Source organism: Quercus lobata, chromosome 1, assembly GCF_001633185.2.
Source record: "Quercus lobata isolate SW786 chromosome 1, ValleyOak3.0 Primary Assembly, whole genome shotgun sequence".
NCBI lineage: Eukaryota > Viridiplantae > Streptophyta > Magnoliopsida > Fagales > Fagaceae > Quercus > Quercus lobata.
Genome location: NC_044904.1, coordinates 38,965,837 through 38,985,133, shown reverse-complemented (window position 1 = coordinate 38,985,133; position 19,297 = coordinate 38,965,837). Strand labels below are relative to the sequence as shown.

General features: G+C 37.9%; 1 protein-coding gene and 1 long non-coding RNA gene across 2 annotated transcripts; one reads left to right on the top strand and one right to left on the bottom strand.

Annotated features, from left to right (window-relative positions):
* Window positions 1-2,423: 2,423 nt before the first annotated feature.
* Window positions 2,424-5,015, bottom strand: LOC115989808 (probable protein phosphatase 2C 25). The gene is made up of 4 exons (XM_031113688.1): window positions 4,312-5,015; window positions 3,302-3,640; window positions 3,014-3,193; window positions 2,424-2,903 (listed from the first exon to the last, which is right to left on the bottom strand). The coding sequence occupies exons 1-4, from the start codon at window positions 4,777-4,779 to the stop codon at window positions 2,748-2,750; spliced, it is 1,143 nt and encodes a 380-aa protein (XP_030969548.1). The 5' UTR covers window positions 4,780-5,015; the 3' UTR covers window positions 2,424-2,747.
* Window positions 5,016-16,872: 11,857 nt separating this feature from the next.
* LOC115953862 lies at window positions 16,873-18,529 on the top strand. The gene is made up of 3 exons (XR_004083795.1): window positions 16,873-17,258; window positions 17,397-17,461; window positions 18,485-18,529. It is a non-coding gene; the product is annotated as an uncharacterized LOC115953862 (long non-coding RNA).
* Window positions 18,530-19,297: the final 768 nt, after the last annotated feature.

The following is a 19,297-nucleotide window of genomic DNA, read 5'->3' as shown; positions in this document are numbered from 1 at the left end:
TGCTCCCTGCCATTTTTGTCTTGGTTTAGGTTATTCCAAACTCTAGATCATGTTATACCTACACTGTCCAAAGTGTGTTGTCTCTTTGTGGTCGTTACCATCCACCACTTGATTGAAGCATGGTCATTCACCTGAGAATGAGTTGTAAATGGATTTGATCGAGTGCTTGATCAACAACGGGTGAGAGAGCTTCCATTTGGTATGATTGGGTTGAGTTGCGAGTTGAGGCTAAACTCCAACCTGGTTTACTTGTGATCACCCTTAGGATTGAGGGGGTGCAGATGGCCTTGAATTCACTATGCTTATGCTTAAGTAGAATATATAAAGTAGGTTTTAGTTAACTCAACTAGTAAAGTCTCTGATGGTTGAATAAGAGACTTGGGGTTCAACCTCCGCCTACACTAAAAACCGATTGGTGTCTTGGTTTAATGATAAAGAGCTATCATTAAGAGCGGACACCATAAGTTATGAAACTCTCTAAAAAAGAGAAAGTAAAATAAATAAAAGTAAACCAAATTATGAATGGTAGTGAGCTAGTAATTCAATTTAACCCATCATTGGCTAGATATCTTAGTCAAGGCCAACCTTGGAATATCGTGGATGGCCATGAATTCAATGTTCTTGTGATTTTAAGTAGAATAAATAAAACTAAACCGAATTATGAACAATAGTAAGCTAGCAATTCTGTTGAACCCATCATTGGCTGGATATGTTAGTCTAGGCCAACCTTGGAACATCTTGTCAAGGAATACTTTAACGATTACATACCGGAACTCTGGAAATAGCCATGAATTGGGTTAAAATATTAAGAACAACTGTTTTAACTTTTTAAGAGACTAACATGGCTAACAAAGAATGTAGAGGAGGTAAATTTGAAGTGATAGATTTATAATCTTAATAGAATGATGAACCACTTTACAAGTTTACTGCAAGTCTGAAAGGCAGTCTAGGAGTAAGATAAAAAACCTATCAGCAACATGAAAACCCCAACTGTAAACCCCAAACTGAACCTACAACATTCAATTAGTGGGATACAAGCATGTTGGGATATGTGATAACCAATTAAGTGCACAAAGAAAGGAAAAAAATGCCTGCAAGTACTTGACAATCAAATAGCTAGGGCTACCATTTAGAGCAAGGGTGTCAAATGGGTGGGTTTGGATGGGCATAATTGGATTGGGTATATAAAACCCATTCACCCATTAAAACTCATTTAACTAATTGCTTCTAACCCAAATCTAACCCAACTCAATTATAATGGGTAAACCCCAACCCACCCAATTATCCAATTATTAAAATTACCAAAATGCCCCTAAAGTGAAAATCACTCCGATCACGATCTTGACCTACTTCCCTTTGCTCATTCCACCGCCGAAGGAGTGGTTTGAATCGGAACTCTCCTTGCTGTTGACGTTGCTCGCTGCCGCATCATCAACAGCCGGTATTGATGTCGGAGTCGGAGATGAGCCTGGAGCCAGAGGAGGCAACGGAGGGGATGGACTTGGAGACTGATTCGTTGGAGAATGCGTTGGTGCCAGACCTGAAGCCGGAACAGTTGCCGGCGGAGACGACGGCAAGTTGGATCCGGGTTGAGGAACTGGAAACGGAGATGTCGCCGGCAACGAAGATTGAGAAACGGAGAATCCAACCAAGGAAACCGCCTAGAGTAAAATGAAGTAGAATTGTGCGAGTTTCGCCATTAGCAAGATATAAGAATTGATAACTTCGTTGATTTGAGAAAGTTGTATTGAGTATAACAGTGTGGCTTGGCAAAATATAAACAAAACGGTTTCAAACTTTGAAGCAAAATGTAGTACTGGATTTGATGGAGATTAAACTTTCTCAGAGACCAAATAGTGCAAAGTGGTGAATAGAAAGAAAGAAAAAAGATCACTGGGTTTCTAACTAAAACGTGATTAGAGGCCGAGAAAATGAGGAAAAATGTCTGAGGTCTGGGTTATTTATTTATTTTTTATGGGAAGAGCTTGGTTGAATTGGGGTATATTGTTTTTGGGTTCAATGAGGTTCAATGGGTTTTCAATTAAAACCCAATAATCACTGGGTCTAATTGGGTTGATGCTCATTGGATGGATTTGGGTTCAATTAAAGTGGATGGGTTTGAGTGGGGCAAATGGGTTTGGGCTTACTTTTCCACCCCCAATTCAGAACATGATAACCGAGCAAGATGTTCCTCAGAATTAACACCATGTATTTCCAGGTTTGAAAATGAGTATTCCATTCTATTTAGCACCAAGTATTTCCTGGTTTGAAAATGTGTATCACTGTATAATAAATTGTAGGAGTTAATAATAGAAATTACTCATGGCTGGTACAGGTACCTAGTGCAGCTGTGAAATAGATCATAGCCAACAGAATGTACAAGAGAACGTATGCAGAAATCCAGTGAAAAGTATTGTGGAGAATAAACTTAAAGGAATGAAGGTTATTAAATTAAATGAATAAATAAAATAATACATGTATCTGACGGTTTAATCTCTTTTCTTCAGCTCTAATTGTAAAATAAAATCTCCTAAATATGTCAAATATCTCCAATAAATTGGGCTACTCTAAATAATCAAATATCCTCCACCACCACCACCACCACCACCACCACTATCTCCATTGTGAACAAACCACGTATGACAACTGAATAGTACAAAGAATGAATTGTAATCAAGGGAGGGCAAAACCAAATTCCCTCAGCCTATAATGTTAGTTTAATTTCCTACTCTGTAATGACGGGAATGTTAAATATAGCGCCCCAATTGAATTAGCATCACGCTTATATCATCAGAAGACCCTCGTGAAGCAGAAAGATCCGCAAGCATTTTACAGGCAGCCAATGGTTGTGGCGTATCTATGCATAAAGGACGAGCAATATCTACTGCTTCCTGATTACTAACCTGAAAAAAGCAAAGGAATTAATCTGATTAATAATCTTGTACTAATATCTTTCAAAGGTTTCAAAAGTTTGAACTTATTTCAGAAAACAGAAAGGCATAGGAAACCACACCTTATCCCATAATCCATCAGATGCTAAGATTAAGAACTCATATTCTGGTATGATTCTAAGAACTTTTGTATCTGGCTCTGCTATTACCCATTGCTTAAGGTGTCGGTCTCCAATCCCTCTAGATACAGCCAGAGATCCCTGAATTCTCCATACTCCATGGCAGAAATCAACATAGCCACCCTACAAAATAAAATTCAAAACAATTCATTAGTCATTACTCAGCTTGAGTGCATGAAAATTTGACAGAAGCAATTCACACCAGATTGAGGGCAACATAATAACACTCACCAGGGTCTCAATTCTTTCCTTTTCGTCTTTCCTCGAAGGACGATGATCAGAGGTAAGTGCCTCAGCAACACCACCTCTGCTCAAAACAGCACGACAGTCACCAACATTGGATACAACAAGGTTCCCTTTCCTAATCAATGCTGTTACACAGCACGAGCCACCTCGCATATCCTCCTTCAAGAAATCGGAGTCTGTGTTCAGGTAACCTTGCTTAACGGCTTCGTCAATTTCATTTTCACCCCTTGTCATCACTTCATCTATTATGTTCTTATCCAAGTTTTCTGCCGCAAACTCAGCAGCTTTTGCACCTCCATGGCCATCAAATATACCAAAGAAAGCCTGCAAAGATGAAGTAACATCATATTAGATTCAAATCCATTGTCTTATCTCTACAACTATATACTATCACAAAAGCCTTCTCATATTTTTAGCTTATCGTATGCTTGTTTGTATCAAAACAAAAAAACCTTTCTAAATGTATACAATTGAAGACTCCATTTATCTCACTAGAATTTATAGCTGTATAAAAGCTTCTCATTGTCTAAATGGTGGCTACACCTCCCATTTTAACAGAAAGAACCACAATAGACTTTATCCATGCAAGTACTCCAAAATGGCTTCTATTTATTCATTCATTTTTTTTAGTTCTCCATAATTTTTATCTATCTTAGTAAAATTCGACCATAAAAACCCAATTCATTTTAATTGCACAAGCTAACTCCACAAACGGCAACTAAATTCAACATTAAATGAGGTACGCGGACAACTTGATCATCAAAACTAAAAAATTTCGCTATGAAAACCTATTAGATAATATGAATATATATCCAGCTTAAAACCCCAAATTGAAACCCAAAAAAAAAAAAAAAAAAAAATCCCAATAAAGGCTCCTACTTTTTAAATGTTTCAGCTCAAGGAGAACTTAATCACTAAAAATCATTAATCTCACAGAGCACATCTTATTGTTAGACCCAAAACCAAAAAAGAAAAAGAAGTAAATTTGACAATACCTGTTTAGAATCTCCTTGGAGATTAAGTAGAGCCGAGTAGCGATCTTCCATAGCTTCTCTCCTCCCTCTCTTACAATACACAGAATACCCATTTGCTTCTTCCTCCACCACCTCCCTCGCCGCCATCGATGGCGTAGCCGGTGCCCCAAAACACATCGAAGCCACCGGAATATCAAGCCTCGCCGGCCTCTTCCTCTTCAGCACCGAATTCGGCGATGAAGACCCAGAAGTCGAAACCGAAACAGAAGATGAAGAAGAAGAAAGCCCAGTTGGTGGTTTCGGAAACCGAAGCCTAAAAGGTGAAGAAGGCGAAGAGGGAGCAGACGAAGATGAAGAACATGGCGAAGGCTTTAGATGGCTTAACGTTAGTGTTAACGCTTCTGGGGAAGCTGTGATTATCGAGGTCTTGTTGCAGAACAAAGACGATGAGGGTGAGAACACAGGCGAGTTCGAAACAGCTACAGACATTTTTATTCTTGCCTTTACTTTCTTTCTTTTTTCTTTTCCAAAAACCAATAACAACGCTCTCTCTATTACGAGTATAATTTACAGCAACGTTCGACTTGTTTTGCTCTCTTTTGTCTCCGATTTCGCGTTTTTCTGTTTTGCTATAATGCTTTTCTCTTTGATTCTCTGTCTTTCGTTTGTGTATGCAAAATATACAATGTTTCTGAGATTTTTTTTGTTCCGAAAGACAGGACAGAGAAAGGTATTTAAAGGAAGGGGTTTTGTGGAGAGAGAATCAGTGGGGTCGGCTTAATTGCGTGTTTTTTGAGCGCTGAGCGCTCTTTGGGTTAATCTTAACGTCTTTTGACTACTGATTCGTGGGACAAAGTCTTTTTTGCCCCTTCCCACGTTTTCTGTTTTTTTGAAAGGTTCATACTTCATAGCTCATATACAGCTGGGGGTCTACAATTTTTTTCCCCCCAAAACGGGAGACGAGTTTTTAGGGAGTAGGGTGGCAGCTGATGTTCACAACTAAATTCCGTGTGATTAAAGGTTTTGTTTCAGAAACCACTTATTTTATTAAAATTAAAAAAAAAATTACTAAGTGTATGTAGAAAAAAAAAAAAAAAAAAAGTTAAAAGTTGACTTTTGGGACAATAAAATCCACTTTAAGAGCAAAAATAAGCTAAGAAGTAAAAGAAATTTTCTTTTTTTTTTTCAAATCTCAAATGCAACCTAAGTGTTTTTATAGTTTTAAAGTACAAAAAAAAAAAAAAAAGTGTTTCGAAGCATATCTCTTTTCCTTAATTTAATGTGCATTTTTTTTTTTTAAAGTATGATGGGCTCGTGCTTCAACACATGTAGGAGTTTAGAATGTTTTTTCCCAAAATGAAAGACGAGTTTTTAGAGAGCAGGGTGGTGACTGATGTTCACAATCCAATTTCTTGTGCTTTTAGAGTTTTCAAGTAAAAAAAAAAAAATGCTTCTAGATCTTTTTTTAAAGTATATCTTTTCTCCATAACTTACTATGTGCTTACATTCTTTAAAGTATGAAGGGTTCATACTTCATAAATAGCTAAGGGGCTAGAATGTTTTTCTCCCAAAATAAAAGACTAGTTTTTAAAGTGTTTTATTATATATATATATATATTTAAAGCATACCTCTTTTCCATAACTTAATTTGTGTTTATCCTTTTAAAGTATGAAAGTTTCATACTTCACATACATCTAGGGGTGTTTTTTCTCCCAAAATGAAAGACGAGTTTTTAGGGGACAAGGTAGCAACTGATATTCATATTTCATAACTCTATTTATTGTGCTTTAGTGCTTTTAGAGTTTTCGAGTTATAAATATAAATAAATAAAACCAAACAAACAGTACTTCTATATATATATATATTAATTAAACATATCTATTTTCTACAACTTAATTTTTGTTTATCTTTTTAAGTATGAAGAGTTCATACTTCATATAATTAAAAAAAAAAAAAAAAGACACAATCCATATTAGAATTATAAATAATGAAAATTTCAAAAAAAAAAGAATTATAAATAATGAACAAAATTTAAACACAATTCTTTAAGCGAATGATTTAAGTTCTTAATTAAATTAAAAAAATATAATTACATTGACTAATGAATCGTAGAATTGAATTTGAATGTCCTAGAAAAATATTACACTATTTTTAGTGCCCTTAAACAATAATAACATGGTCATATAATATAAAAGGGCAAAAGCGTCTATTGGAACGAAGGAACCTGTTCCCGTTTGTGAAAACGGCCACAGGGGGGGGGGGCAGCTGGCGTTCAATTAGCAATAATTCTAAGGGTCAAACACGTTAAAAATTGGACAGTCCAAAGAGTGTTTTGACTCCTCAGTCGCAATCCTTTTTTTTCTTCTTTACGAAGATAGTGAAGGCTGCCACGTGGGCCCCACCGACTCTGGACTCTGGGTCGGAGGAAGGCAGCGTCTCAGAAGTTACCGTTGCCCACACATAACACAACACAACACACGTTACTAATTTGTTACCGTTGTGCTCCTCCTAATTCTGTGTTTCTGACGTCACCACCTACGATAGAGTACCACGTGGGATTTTATTTTTATATTAGAAATGCATTTGGATAATTCAGAACTTTTTTAGGGCCATAAACTGTGACTGTTCCTATGAAAAGATTTTGGGCCCTTTTCGTATGTCAATTTCGTAAGACTTGGCCCTGAAACTTTAAAGGGCTTTTGCCTTTTTCAAAATTTTTTTTTTTTTTTTTTGTCCTTTTTAAGGTCGGCTCTCCCGTCTGATAAATAGACACGTGTTAAAGAAAGAGTCTTGTTTGAAACTCAACCGGCAATTTTTTGGTTTTTAGTGAAGAAAACAAGAAAACATTACCATGCATTAAGCACATTTGAGCGGCTGGACCAATTCTTCTTTGCTTTTTGTATAGGACTGGTATTATTTTTTATGTGAGGTTAATTTTGTTGATTTGAAAATTAGTGCGAAATTGAGGTGCTTAATGGCGTACAGGGGGTGTTCGTCGGTGCAAATAATTGGTTTTTTTTGGGGGAGGGGGGGGATTCTCACCTCACCAATTCCATTGGTGTAGGGGAAACTCGGTCGTACTAAGGTCAACTTGTTGACTCAGCAACGGGAGGTTTGGTGGCATCAACTAGTGAGCAAAGTGATGAGGAACGCAAATGACGGGGTAGTGAAGTATCCAAAAGACATATTTGCACAATTTACATTTTATTATTATTTTATAATAATGGTTAGATTACACAATCAACAAACCATCTTTGAAGTCTTGGAGAATGACACCTCACCCTAAATATTAAGGAAAATGACACTCCGCCCTTGAGATTTAAGTTAATTAGGGTCTGTTTGAGATTCGTTTATTTTGCTAAAACTGAAAACTTTTTATTGAAAGTATTGTAAATAAAAGTAAAAGTTAGTTGAAATAGTATAGTGTGACCCATATATAGTACTAAAAAATTCAGTGAGATCTATGAGTAGTAACAAAAATAAGCTAAACTAGTCGCTAACCCGTGCAATGCACGGGAAATGTATTGAGTACAATATATAATTTAATCTTTATTTATTTTACTACAACACCAAAATTGAATTTGTAAAATAAAATCATATAGCTAAAACATTTGTTAACAGCTATACGTTTCAGACATTTATTAAACTATATTATTATTATTATTATTATTATTATTATTATCAACTTAACTGTATTTTAATATATAATATAAGCCAAGAAATAAACTTTGAAACCAATATGAACAAAATCCACGTCAAACAAAACCATTTCGATCATTAAGAATATGACTCACTAAAGTCATGAAAAACACAGGATTCAAATGAACATAAAAAGAGACATAAGCACGGATAATTAAAGAAAAAATAAGAAAAACAAAAGAGACGTAAACATGGACAATTAAAGAAAAAATATAGGAAAAAAAAGTTAGGAATAGAAATATAAGATAAAGATGGGTTACCCTCAAAAAGAATAATCCATGGATATTCATTGAAATCTTCTAGATAATTTCTGATAATAGAAAAAATAAAACCTAAAAGTTATGATGTTAAAACTTCCAAAAGGCCAAAAAAAAAAAAAATGTAAAAAATCAGAAGATTCAAAGCTTCAAAAGTATTGAAATAAAACAATATATATATATAAATATATATATATATATATATATATATATATATATATAATTACGCAATAGAGAAATACAATAGAAAGAAGGGAATCCATGATTATAACTTTTTCACTTATGTATTGAACTCCTCTCCTTCTTCGGTCAATGCATCTTTTCCACTTATGTATTGGACTCCTCTCCTTCTTCGGTCAATGCATCAAGGTTAGGGTTATTTGATTTGTTCAATAAAAATTTGAAGATTTAATTAAAAGATTCAGGCCCAGCAATTAAATAAACAAAACAACAATTGACAAACTTATAAGAAAAAGCAACAAATCTATAATTTTTATTGAACAAATCAAATAACCCTAACCTTGATGCATTGACCGAAGAAGGAGAGGAGTCCAATATATAAGTGGAATATGTGAATTGTGAAGCATGAGCCACTCTAAAAAAAAATCTTGAAGAAAAATAAGTGTAGGGTCACGATTCGTGGCGGACCGTAACAGTGTCGGGTTCGCACGTAAAACGGCCCTAACAATATCATTTGTAGAGCGTGGGTTTGAAAGGCTAGGCCTTGATCGATAGGCGGTGGGTTTTTCAGGGGGTTCATACAAGGTTAAATGATCGTCACCCCTAGAGTACTTCTCATGGAGGTGGGCTGGGAGGCTCTCGTTTCTTGGCCATTTTTCCCAGCCCCTTCCCAAGATTACTTAGTTTTCCTTTTATACTCGCCTGTATCCATTTATCCTTCATCCACGTGTAGGGTCAATCTTTCCAAAGCTGATACTTGTCCCATCAGTCTATCCCCCAAAGTCGTTGGGGGTGGTTGTAGAAGCCAAAGAATGCGGCCCTGTCGGGTTCAGAACATTAAATGATAATAACAGAAGCTTTCCCCGGATATTTTAGATCTTTTTTTCCGAGTTTCAGTTTTATACCATTTTTACCCTTCTTTACGAGGGGGAACTTTGGGTCTGCCGAGGACTGAACTACCCTCGGCGGTACCCAAAGGCTATTTTGTTGAACTTGGGCCATAATCCTCCTCGGCTTGGCCCATAAATCATTTACGCCCTACATTAGCCCCTCAAAACCTGGCTGTCCAACCTCTGGGCTGGACAGGGGGGTTTTGGTGACGCCAAACTTCTTCCTGTGGCCCAATCCATTCGGCCTATTAAACATGCTGGCGGTTCCTCATATGCCCAAGAGATTCACCGGTCTACGAGATAATTTTTAATTTCGCGCTTGAGGCGTTCTTATCGCTTGGGGTATCCAAAACGCGCTTTGAATAATCACTATTTACGAGACTACTTTAATTCGACGGTTTATTTTGATGGGGTGGAGAAGTGGAACCGGCGTGTTTGGGTTTGCTGATTCCTTTGGAGATCTGAACCTATTAAATGCCCCCCGCTCCGCCCTCTGTATAAGTAGGACATGAGGAGGTTATTGTTTTTACCAAAAATCCCTTTTCATCCCCCTGCGACTCTGGAATACTTAGCCTTCCTTAGGATTCGGTTTACTCGCTGGTTTATACACTTAATCGTAAAATACTTTACCATAACAATAAGGGATGCAAAAGCCCCACCCCTCCCAAAAACGCCATGTTCCGATAAAGCTTATCATGGCTCGATCGGGACAAGGATGGCGAAGACTCAAAATCAACCTCATCCTTCTTTCAGTCAAAATCCGAAGCAGGGACTCGTCACGTCAAACTTTCGACGTGACTGAGTCGAGAACACCCAAGATCGTTATCATCCGGCTCCTCACGAGCGTACCTAATATGGCACCGGCGTGTTAGGAGTCAGGGCTGAGGCAGGGGCTAAGTGCTTCTGCTTCTCCCTCTTCTTATTGTCTTCCCAGCACCAGTTCCGCCCTGGTGCTGTTTCTTTTCTATCTTTTGTTCCTCTCTTTGTCTCTTCATCTCTCTCTCCTCTTCTCCTCCTTCTTTACTCATGTCCTCCATTTTCTTTATTCATCCCCTTCATCTTCGTCATTGATTTCTTCTTTACTATTTCCTTATTCTTCATTCATTTTCTTTTTTAAAGTGAGTCCCTCTCTTAGTATGAGCAGCAATGAGGCAGAGATTGGAGAAATTTTGAAGACGAGTTTAAAAGACGCTTGACAGTTTACTTTTCTGTATTACAGATGTAATGGTTGCTTAGGCAGTTTACATTTTGTATAGGCTCGTTTGAGCCCCTTTTTGTATGTTGTAATAATTTTTTATATTAATAAAAATTGTTGTCTACCTTATTTCGCATGTTATGTCTCTATGTTTTCGTAAATTTGCAAGCGCTGCTCGGCACAATAATATAGCATCTAAATCAATGACGACTAAGACCAAAATATTTGATAATAAAATGATGTCGTCATAGCTTTAATAGAAGTGCTTGGCACAATAAGGCCGACCCGTAAAAAATAGTACTTACCCGGAACTAGCCGAGGAGAGAACCGAAGGCTTGATGCCGTGTGAGAAATAACCGTCCGAGGACATATCCCCTGCCAAATGAATAGCCCTCTTATACGACTAAATGCTGGGGCGTCCCACCACCTTCCTTACCCCCTTATTGGCCTTAACCTTCTATGGTGTTTAAGCCGTAGACGAAGTGACTTGACGTTTTTATCAAGTAGCCCATCTTACGAAATTCAAATCTTTACTTACCCAAGTATTTGGTTTCCCCATAGGCTTGAGTCCGAGGACCATGCAAGACCTAGGTTCTGTCCAACACTTGTAATTTTCATCTTTTGTAGTTGGTTTCCCATAGGCTTGAGTCCGAGGACCATTCAAGACCTAGGTTCTGTCCCCGGGCCCTTGTGCTGAATCGGGCCTGGGCCGTGAGTTGACTGGGCCCAAAATTAGGGGGTATTTCCGTATTCTCAGGCCACGCGATACTTTTTGGGCGTCCCAGTATTCGAGTTGCGCCTTCTCGAGACTCCTCTAACTTCAGGGTTGCAGACGACGTTGGAAATCGAGCCAGAGACATTTTGTCTGTAGCGTTCCTTGGGACGCTGCGTGAATTAAATGCTACTATTTTATCTTTTGATATAAAATAGGAGAGAAAGTTACTTTTCCTACGCACAAATCCTTCAGCTTCCTCCTTTAGGAAATCATGTTTGAGGCGAGGGTTAGGGAAAAAGAACTTTCTCCACCGCGGAGGCGCCGTGTCCTCCCGAGACTCGAAGGAGTGATGCACGGGCCAAGAAAGCATAAACTTAAGAGAAATTTACACTTCTACGGAGGGGGGAGGGTGTCTCCCCCCCTTTCAGTCAAAATCCGAAGCAGGTTCTGGTCATGCCAGATTTTTGGTATGTCCGAAGAAGGAATTTCCACCATCAGCACTGTCTACCTTATAACCGGCAAATTCTTGCGGGGGCTTCCCAACTTCCGGCTCCCTACGCCTTTTCTGTAGATGGTGTTAGCCTGAGGTCAGGTTCTTTGGCTGCCTGAGTTATGGGCATGCAGAAGTGTCGAGGAATAGTTTCCTTAGACAACAACTTGGCGCAGTAGCCAACCTCTCCTCTGAGCTGTCCCCACGGCTTTCTCTCCACTCGCTTGTATTTCCCTTTACTTATGTAGTCAGCTTTAGTGTAAGCTTGTTTCAGCTTTTCATTGTACACTGTACTGTTCCTTTGTCTTAATAGAACATGAGTCCATTTCTCTATACATATCTTTCTTCTCCGTAACAACTACTTTATGCATGAATATTAAATGCAAGCTTGCTCTTAAGGATATTCCGAGCAGAAAAAATGCTTTAATACAGGTTCCTACTAATTCAAACTCACAAATATTATCAAGTATAACAATGATAACTTCCAATAAATTAAATTCTTGGAACTAACCGGGATAAGCGCTGAGTACTACGCGATGCATGCTAGGCCAATGTCCGAGAACGATAATCTCTAAATAATTCGTCTGAAAGGGTAGCTAAGTAGCGAGGGACTTTGATTGTGTTTTTGGGTAATGAATTGCGTCGTACCGGATCAACCCCTTTGACACTAGGGACCCGAGGGCAGATTGTGGAATCTATGCATTCAAGGTATTAACCCATTTGTGAACTAGGAGTCCTCCTCGGATGGATTTTGAGGTTTACGTGCCATAGTTGGTTCTACATCCAGGTAGTTGGTTTTCCCATAGGCTTGAGTCCGAGGACTATGCAATGCCTTGGTTCTGTCCAAAACCTAGTTTTCCACATCCAGGTAGTTGGTTTTCCCATAGGCTTGAGTCCGAGGACTATGCAATGCCTTGGTTCTGTCCAAAACCTAGTTTTCCACATCCAGGTAGTTGGTTTTCCCACAGGCTTGAGTCCGAGGACTATGCAATGCCTTGGTTCTGTCCAAAACCTAGTTTTCCACATCCAGGTAGTTGGTTTTCCCACTGGCTTGAGTCCGAGGACTATGCAATGCCTTGGTTCTGTCCAAAACCTAGTTTTCCACATCCAGGTAGTTGGTTTTCCCACTGGCTTGAGTCCGAGGACTATGCAATGCCTTGGTTCTGTCCAAAACCTAGTTTTCCACATCCAGGTAGTTGGTTTTCCCACAGGCTTGAGTCCGAGGACTATGCAATGCCTTGGTTCTGTCCAAAACCTAGTTTTCTCTTTGTATGGGGCCTTGGCTTGCCTTTAGCTCTAGGGGAGCTAGCTCTTCAGCCAAGCCCCTTGAGTTTATCTATACGGTTAACGTTACCAAGCGCCTAGTTTGTTCTGTACGAGGAGCTTTAGCTTCTAGGGGAGTTAGCTCTTCAGCTAAGCCCCTCGTCAAGAAACGTAGCCCCTAGTGAGATTTTATACTTGAACTCTATAACCAACGGTTAGAAATAACAGAGGAAGTGTTTCAACCTACCACCTGCGCCAACACGTAAGCCTTCCCCACAGACGGCGCCAATTGTAGGGTCACGATTCGTGGCGGACCGTAATAGTGTCGGGTTCGCACGTAAAACGGCCCTAACAATATCATTTGTAGAGCGTGGGTTTGAAAGGCTAGGCCTTGATCGATAGGCGGTGGGTTTTTCAGGGGGTTCATACAAGGTTAAATGATCGTCACCCCTAGAGTACTTCTCATGGAGGTGGGCTGGGAGGCTCTCGTTTCTTGGCCATTTTTCCCAGCCCCTTCCCAAGATTACTTAGTTTTCCTTTTATACTCGCCTGTATCCATTTATCCTTCATCCACGTGTAGGGTCAATCTTTCCAAGGCTGATACTTGTCCCATCAGTCTATCCCCCAAAGTCGTTGGGGGTGGTTGTAGAAGCCAAAGAATGCGGCCCTGTCGGGTTCAGAACATTAAATGATAATAACAGCAGCTTTCCCCGGATATTTTAGATCTTTTTTTCCAAGTTTCAGTTTTATACCATTTTTACCCTTCTTTACGAGGGGGAACTTTGGGTCTGTCGAGGACTGAACTACCCTCGGCGGTACCCAAAGGCTATTTTGTTGAACTTGGGCCATAATCCTCCTCGGCTTGGCCCATAAATCATTTACGCCCTACAATAAGTTTTAAGGAGAAAATTGTGTTGCGGCAAAAATAAGTTTTTGGGGCTTAGGTTTTCTACGCAAGCAATTCTTAAATAGGAGAGAGTAGAGGCGGTGGGAGAGTGTCCTTATTTGGCTAGAAGTCTAATTTGTATTGGAAAAGGAAAACAGTGATGAGGTGGAAAATTTAATTTAATTTAAATATTGTACTGACGTGGAAAATTGTGGGAGTTTCAAAAGCTTCGGTTTTATATATATATATATATATATATTGGTAAAATTAATCATGCTAAACAGACACTTAATACATTAATCATTCCATTAATAATAATACTAAAATCTTCAAAGTTCTGTAAAGATTCACTTGATCAAACCCTTAACACGATTTGATGACGAAGAATAATATTTAAAAAGACTTGCACTAACCATGGTTAGGATTAGGTCAAGCAAAACATTTCAAATTTTGGAAAATTATATTTTCATTATTAATGAAAGGACCAATGTGTTGATTTCCCCGAACCCTAATAGATGGAAGTGCCATTTCGCTGAAAGTTTTGTGGTGAAGTTTCATTCTCCCAAACCTTAGGGGAAGTTTTTGCAATTTACCCGAAAATAATATAATATGTCAAATATAAAAAGTGTATATAGTATATAATATATGTTGTCGGTGTGATTAAGGGCGAAGCTGGGGGGGGGGGGGTGTTGAAGGGGGGCAATCTCTACCCCTTGACTCCTCCTAAAAAATCCTTTATATACTACTAAAAGTTTAGTTCTTTGCCCCTCCTGATGTTAGAATAGAAAAACAAAGACACATTTTTCCATTTCTACTATAAACAAATTGTACATGTAAAATGAAAAATAAAAATAAAAACATATCTCCCACTAGAAAAAGTCTAGAGACACAATAAAATCCCACAATATTTTTACAACTTTCTTGTTTTTAGTTGGGATGGATCCCATAATAATTTATTTTATTTTATTTTGATTATTGACACCTTCATTTATTGTAAAAATATTGTGAGATTTTGTGGTGTTAACTCCTCCCACTTTAAATAGTCAGCCTGCACATTGAAATAAATGCCACCAAAATTTCACCTTTGTTTCGTTATAGGTTCAGCCCATGGAACTCAAACTTTACACAAAATATGGTAGTCATTGGTGGCTCTACATGCAAGCCAGTGTGGTTATAAGACTACTCTAACTTGTAAAAAAATGTATATATACACTAGCCAAAAAAACAATTATATGCTAAACTAACTTATTGTGACCACTCTAATAAAAATGTTAAACACCTTGACTTAAGAATTACAAAAATTTGGGTTTAACAAAAATAAGAGTAATGCTACTACATTCACAACATTTTCACAATAATTTCACAACAAATCTAATGTGTACTAATTTTAATTTGGGCTCAATACTAATATTATTTTTTTACCCAACTTTTTGCATAAGATTTATTGTAAAAATGTTGTGGACGTAACATTACTCCAAAATTAATTCAGCCCACCAAGCATAATCCTTATTGATGCCTATTTTTGACAAAAAGGGCCCAATGGTAGGAGAAGCCCAATAATATGAAAAAGATAGAAAAAGAGAATAGTAAAATAAAGATGATTAGGCCAGAATGGTAAGAATAATAGTCAACAGGCCCACTAAAATAATAAGTGACTTGAAAGAAAGTAAATGGGTCAAGAAAGCCCCAAGGAATGAATTAGTAGGCCCATGAGAATTGTAAGAGATGGAAAGAAAGTATAAATGAGTCAGGGAAGCTCAAAGAAAGGAATTAGTAAATGGGGTTGGCTCAAAGGCCAATAAGCCCAAAGGTAAGGATGAGGTAATTGGGCCGGGGAAGCCCAAAGAATTTAGCAAAAACTCATGGGAATGAAAAAGTTAGGAAAGGATGAAATGGGTCAAGGATGCCTAAAAAACGAAACGGGCCGAGGAAACCCAAGGTACGAAATGGATTGGCCCAATAGTAATGTTGGGCAGTAAAGACCAAAAGAAGGAATAAGGTAAGAAATTGACATGGTGTAAGCCCAGAGGTAACAACAAGGCAAAAAGATAAGTGATATCATAGCAGGAGTAGTATAGTGACATGGTAGGAACACCAGTCAACCCACAGACGTAGAATGAAAAGGGACATGGGCCAAGTTAAAGAAGAGAAAGCCCATATCCAAGCAATTCCCAACCCGAAGAAGGGATGAGATGCAAAGAATGAAAGGCCAAAGACTCATTCACACCGCAAGAGTTAAACAAGCACTAGAGCGTTCAGCAGAATCAAACAAACCTGAAGGCAATGGCAAGCACGTGAGAGCCAGAAAAGCAACAGACTTATATAGAAATGGATCACACATACAAAGCTTAAGCACCACCTACCTGTACCCAGCTAATATAGGGGAGGTATGCCATGGGTCAGAGGTATGAGAGGGTGTGGTTTGGCGGTGAGGAGAAGGGGGAGCCCATTTTGGGGTTCCCACTCAAACTTTTTTGGGAGAAATATCTTGTTGGGATGACATCTCATACAAAAGAGGTAAACATGAGCTAAAATCACTAGATATATGCTATAGATGTTGGTAAGAGAGAGGTTTAACCCTTATCGGGATGTGAGTGTCAAGGGGAGTAAGAAACAAAACAAAACCACTTTTGTTTGGAGATTAGGCGTGACACAGCCAACATAGTGTAGTAGTAGTGGCTGGGCAACCAACAGACTAGTGGCCCAATCTTGGAAGGACACCCACAAAAGGCCAAAAACGGTTGAGAGGTAAAAATAACAAATCTTGTCATGACAGGCAGTATAAAAGGCCATAGACATGCACAGTGGAAAGGAGGAAGAAAAAAGGAAGAGAAAAGCGGTAAACAAAAGATATAGAAAAAACAAAGAGAAAGAAAAAAAAAAAAAGAATAGAGAAAACCCAAAGTAATGGAAAAGTATGAGTGATAGAAGTAAAAGCATGCATCAATAGACTATCCACTTCTCTCTCTCAATAGCCTATTTTCTAATGAATTAAAAATCCAAGATTAAGGGCCTGTTTGGTTTATTGATATCTCAGTTTTCATAACTCAAATCCAAAACTCATAACTCAGTTCTCAAAACTCACATTCACTCAAAAATTACAATGTATCTGTTTGGACTCAGTTCTCATTCAAATATCTCTACAACTTTTTCCCAAAACCGTGTATCCCTCCACTGACACTACCCAGTGTTGCTATTGTTGCTACTTGCGTCTCATTAACAAAAAAAAACCTTTAATTGAGCTTCACTTCTCCCACTGAGGGTCACCGTGGAAGCCATCTTCTTCTTTTACTTCTCCCACTGAAAGAGTCATCGTGTTCTGCCTCTCACATCTCGCCTCTTGCCTCCCACATCAACGCAGCCCACATCACCGCACGCCCACAACAAAGCAGGTATTTTTCTCTAACGCTCTTCGCTCCGTCTCTCTGTCTCCCCTGCTCTGTTTCGATCTGTTTTTTCGTCTCTTGCTTTTGTCAATTTTTGAGAGTTTTTTTTTGGTTTTTTTCACTTGGTGAACTTGTAATCTAAAGGATCTCAACGTCATCTTCAGCTTTCTCGGCCCTCTCTTCTCTATTCCAAGCATTCATAGTCACAGGTCAGTATTTTACTTTGCTTAATTTTTGTCATTATCTCTCACTTGTCACTTTTGCTTTGTATTATTTTGAACATTATCTGAATTCTTACCAACTTTTCTCAACTGGGTATTTGTAGTATGGCTGGTAATTGAGAGTGTTGCTCTTGCTTTTGAGCTATGCAAAATCCCAGTTGTATGCTATTGTGGATTTTTGTTATTGCCTACAATTTGTTCGTTGAAATGCTTTCTTGGGTCTTGAATAGGTTCTTGTCAATAAATATACAAAAGTTTTCTCTCTTGGGGTTTAAAGTTGTTGAATGGAATTTATCTGTGGAACTATAACAACACACTGCATCTTTTCTCATCTTTTTATTGTCTAGAATGATCATGTTTTAACTTCCATAGCATTTTGCTGGAGCTAATACTGTTGTGAAGGAGGATGACTAACTTCTAAGTGGTAGTGGATTGGAATAATAAATATATAGATTTTTTTTTTTTTTTGAGATAAGTAAATATAATTTAAATTTGAAGTACAAACATGGAAGGAATTTGAATCTTGCAGTTTGAAAGTGGAGGAAATTTGCACTTGTTTGGTTACTTTAATAGGTGCTAAGTCCTTCATAAACGGTGCTCTATGAAAGACCCACCTGTAGCACTCAATATCCTCAGATACCGTTAGTTGTTTTAAAGCATACACGTATATGACATGTAAAATATGCACTTGATACATGCCGTTAGCCCACCCTAATTATCAATTGTTGCATCCTCTTATGAGTTCAAAACTTATTGGTGCCTCTTCAAATCTTGGGGCTGTTGTTCTATTTAATATGATATGGGTAAATTTAAATTGCATAACAGCCGTTAATTATGTCATGTGGTTGGGAGCAGTCGGTAAATTTTCAAAAAATGTGACCTTAGTTTTTGTGGGAAGTTCTCTCATCAATGTTTTTGCATACATTGCCTCTCTAAATTATTGATTTTTGTATTCTTTTTGTAATAGTTTTTGAATTGATTGTGTACTTGGTCTATGTTATAAAATGACAGTTTTGGTTCATATACCTACTTGGAATTAGAGTTTGTAGCTTAAAATAGAAAGAAAAAAGGGTTAGAAGTGAGAAGCAGTACTTCTCTTTCGTTGCTAAGAAATGTATGTAAGCTCCACTGAACTGGGCCCAATGCAAATTTCGACGATTGGAGCATGAGGTGGAACTTGCTAATGAAGAGTTGAAGCAAGCACGTGCCATGGAATGAAGGGTTGAAAGAGCTAAGGTTGCGCGCAGGATTTCTGAAGAGAAAGCGAAGAAATTCAAGATAGCTCTAGTAATATCGTGGATAATGTTTAGAGTACTGCTTATTTTGCCTACTAGGTTTGGGGATGTTAGAAGCAGGCAAATGCATTTGCCTGGATGAGTTGGTTATGTATGTTAAAGGACCTAGACCTTGTATTTTGAAAATTGGAGATCATTTGTATTATAATGGTACAACTTCATGTACCAATTTTTGTATTGTAAAGATTGAATAGTTCAGTTTAGGTAAATTAGGCTAAAAGACTTTGCAATTAGTTTAGTTTATGCAAGACTGATTTTGTATGAGTTGTAAATTCTCTCCTTAAATATAAATAAATTTTTTTATAAAAAAATTAACATGTTATTCACTGACCCTGTAGCTAATAGTTGAGATTCTTGAAATCCAACTGTTCCAAAATATTGCGAAAAAGAAGTACATACAATTGCATATAAGCATGTCCACTTGTACTTACATTACCAATAGGTATTAGATACACCTATTTTTACATTACCAAAAGGAATTACATCAAAAATGTCAATGCATTATTGACATTAAGCCATAATATGTAAT

Excerpts from the sequence above, each read along its gene's own strand:
- LOC115989808 (XM_031113688.1), bottom strand. The coding sequence starts at position 4,779 with ATGTCTGTAGCTGTTTCGAACTCGCCTGTGTTCTCACCCTCATCGTCT. Across the intron at positions 3,641-4,311 it reads TCCAAGGAGATTCTAAACAG|GCTTTCTTTGGTATATTTGA; the intron begins GTATTGTCAAAT and ends TCATCTTTGCAG. Across the intron at positions 3,194-3,301 it reads AGGAAAGAATTGAGACCCTG|GGTGGCTATGTTGATTTCTG; the intron begins GTGAGTGTTATT and ends TTTATTTTGTAG.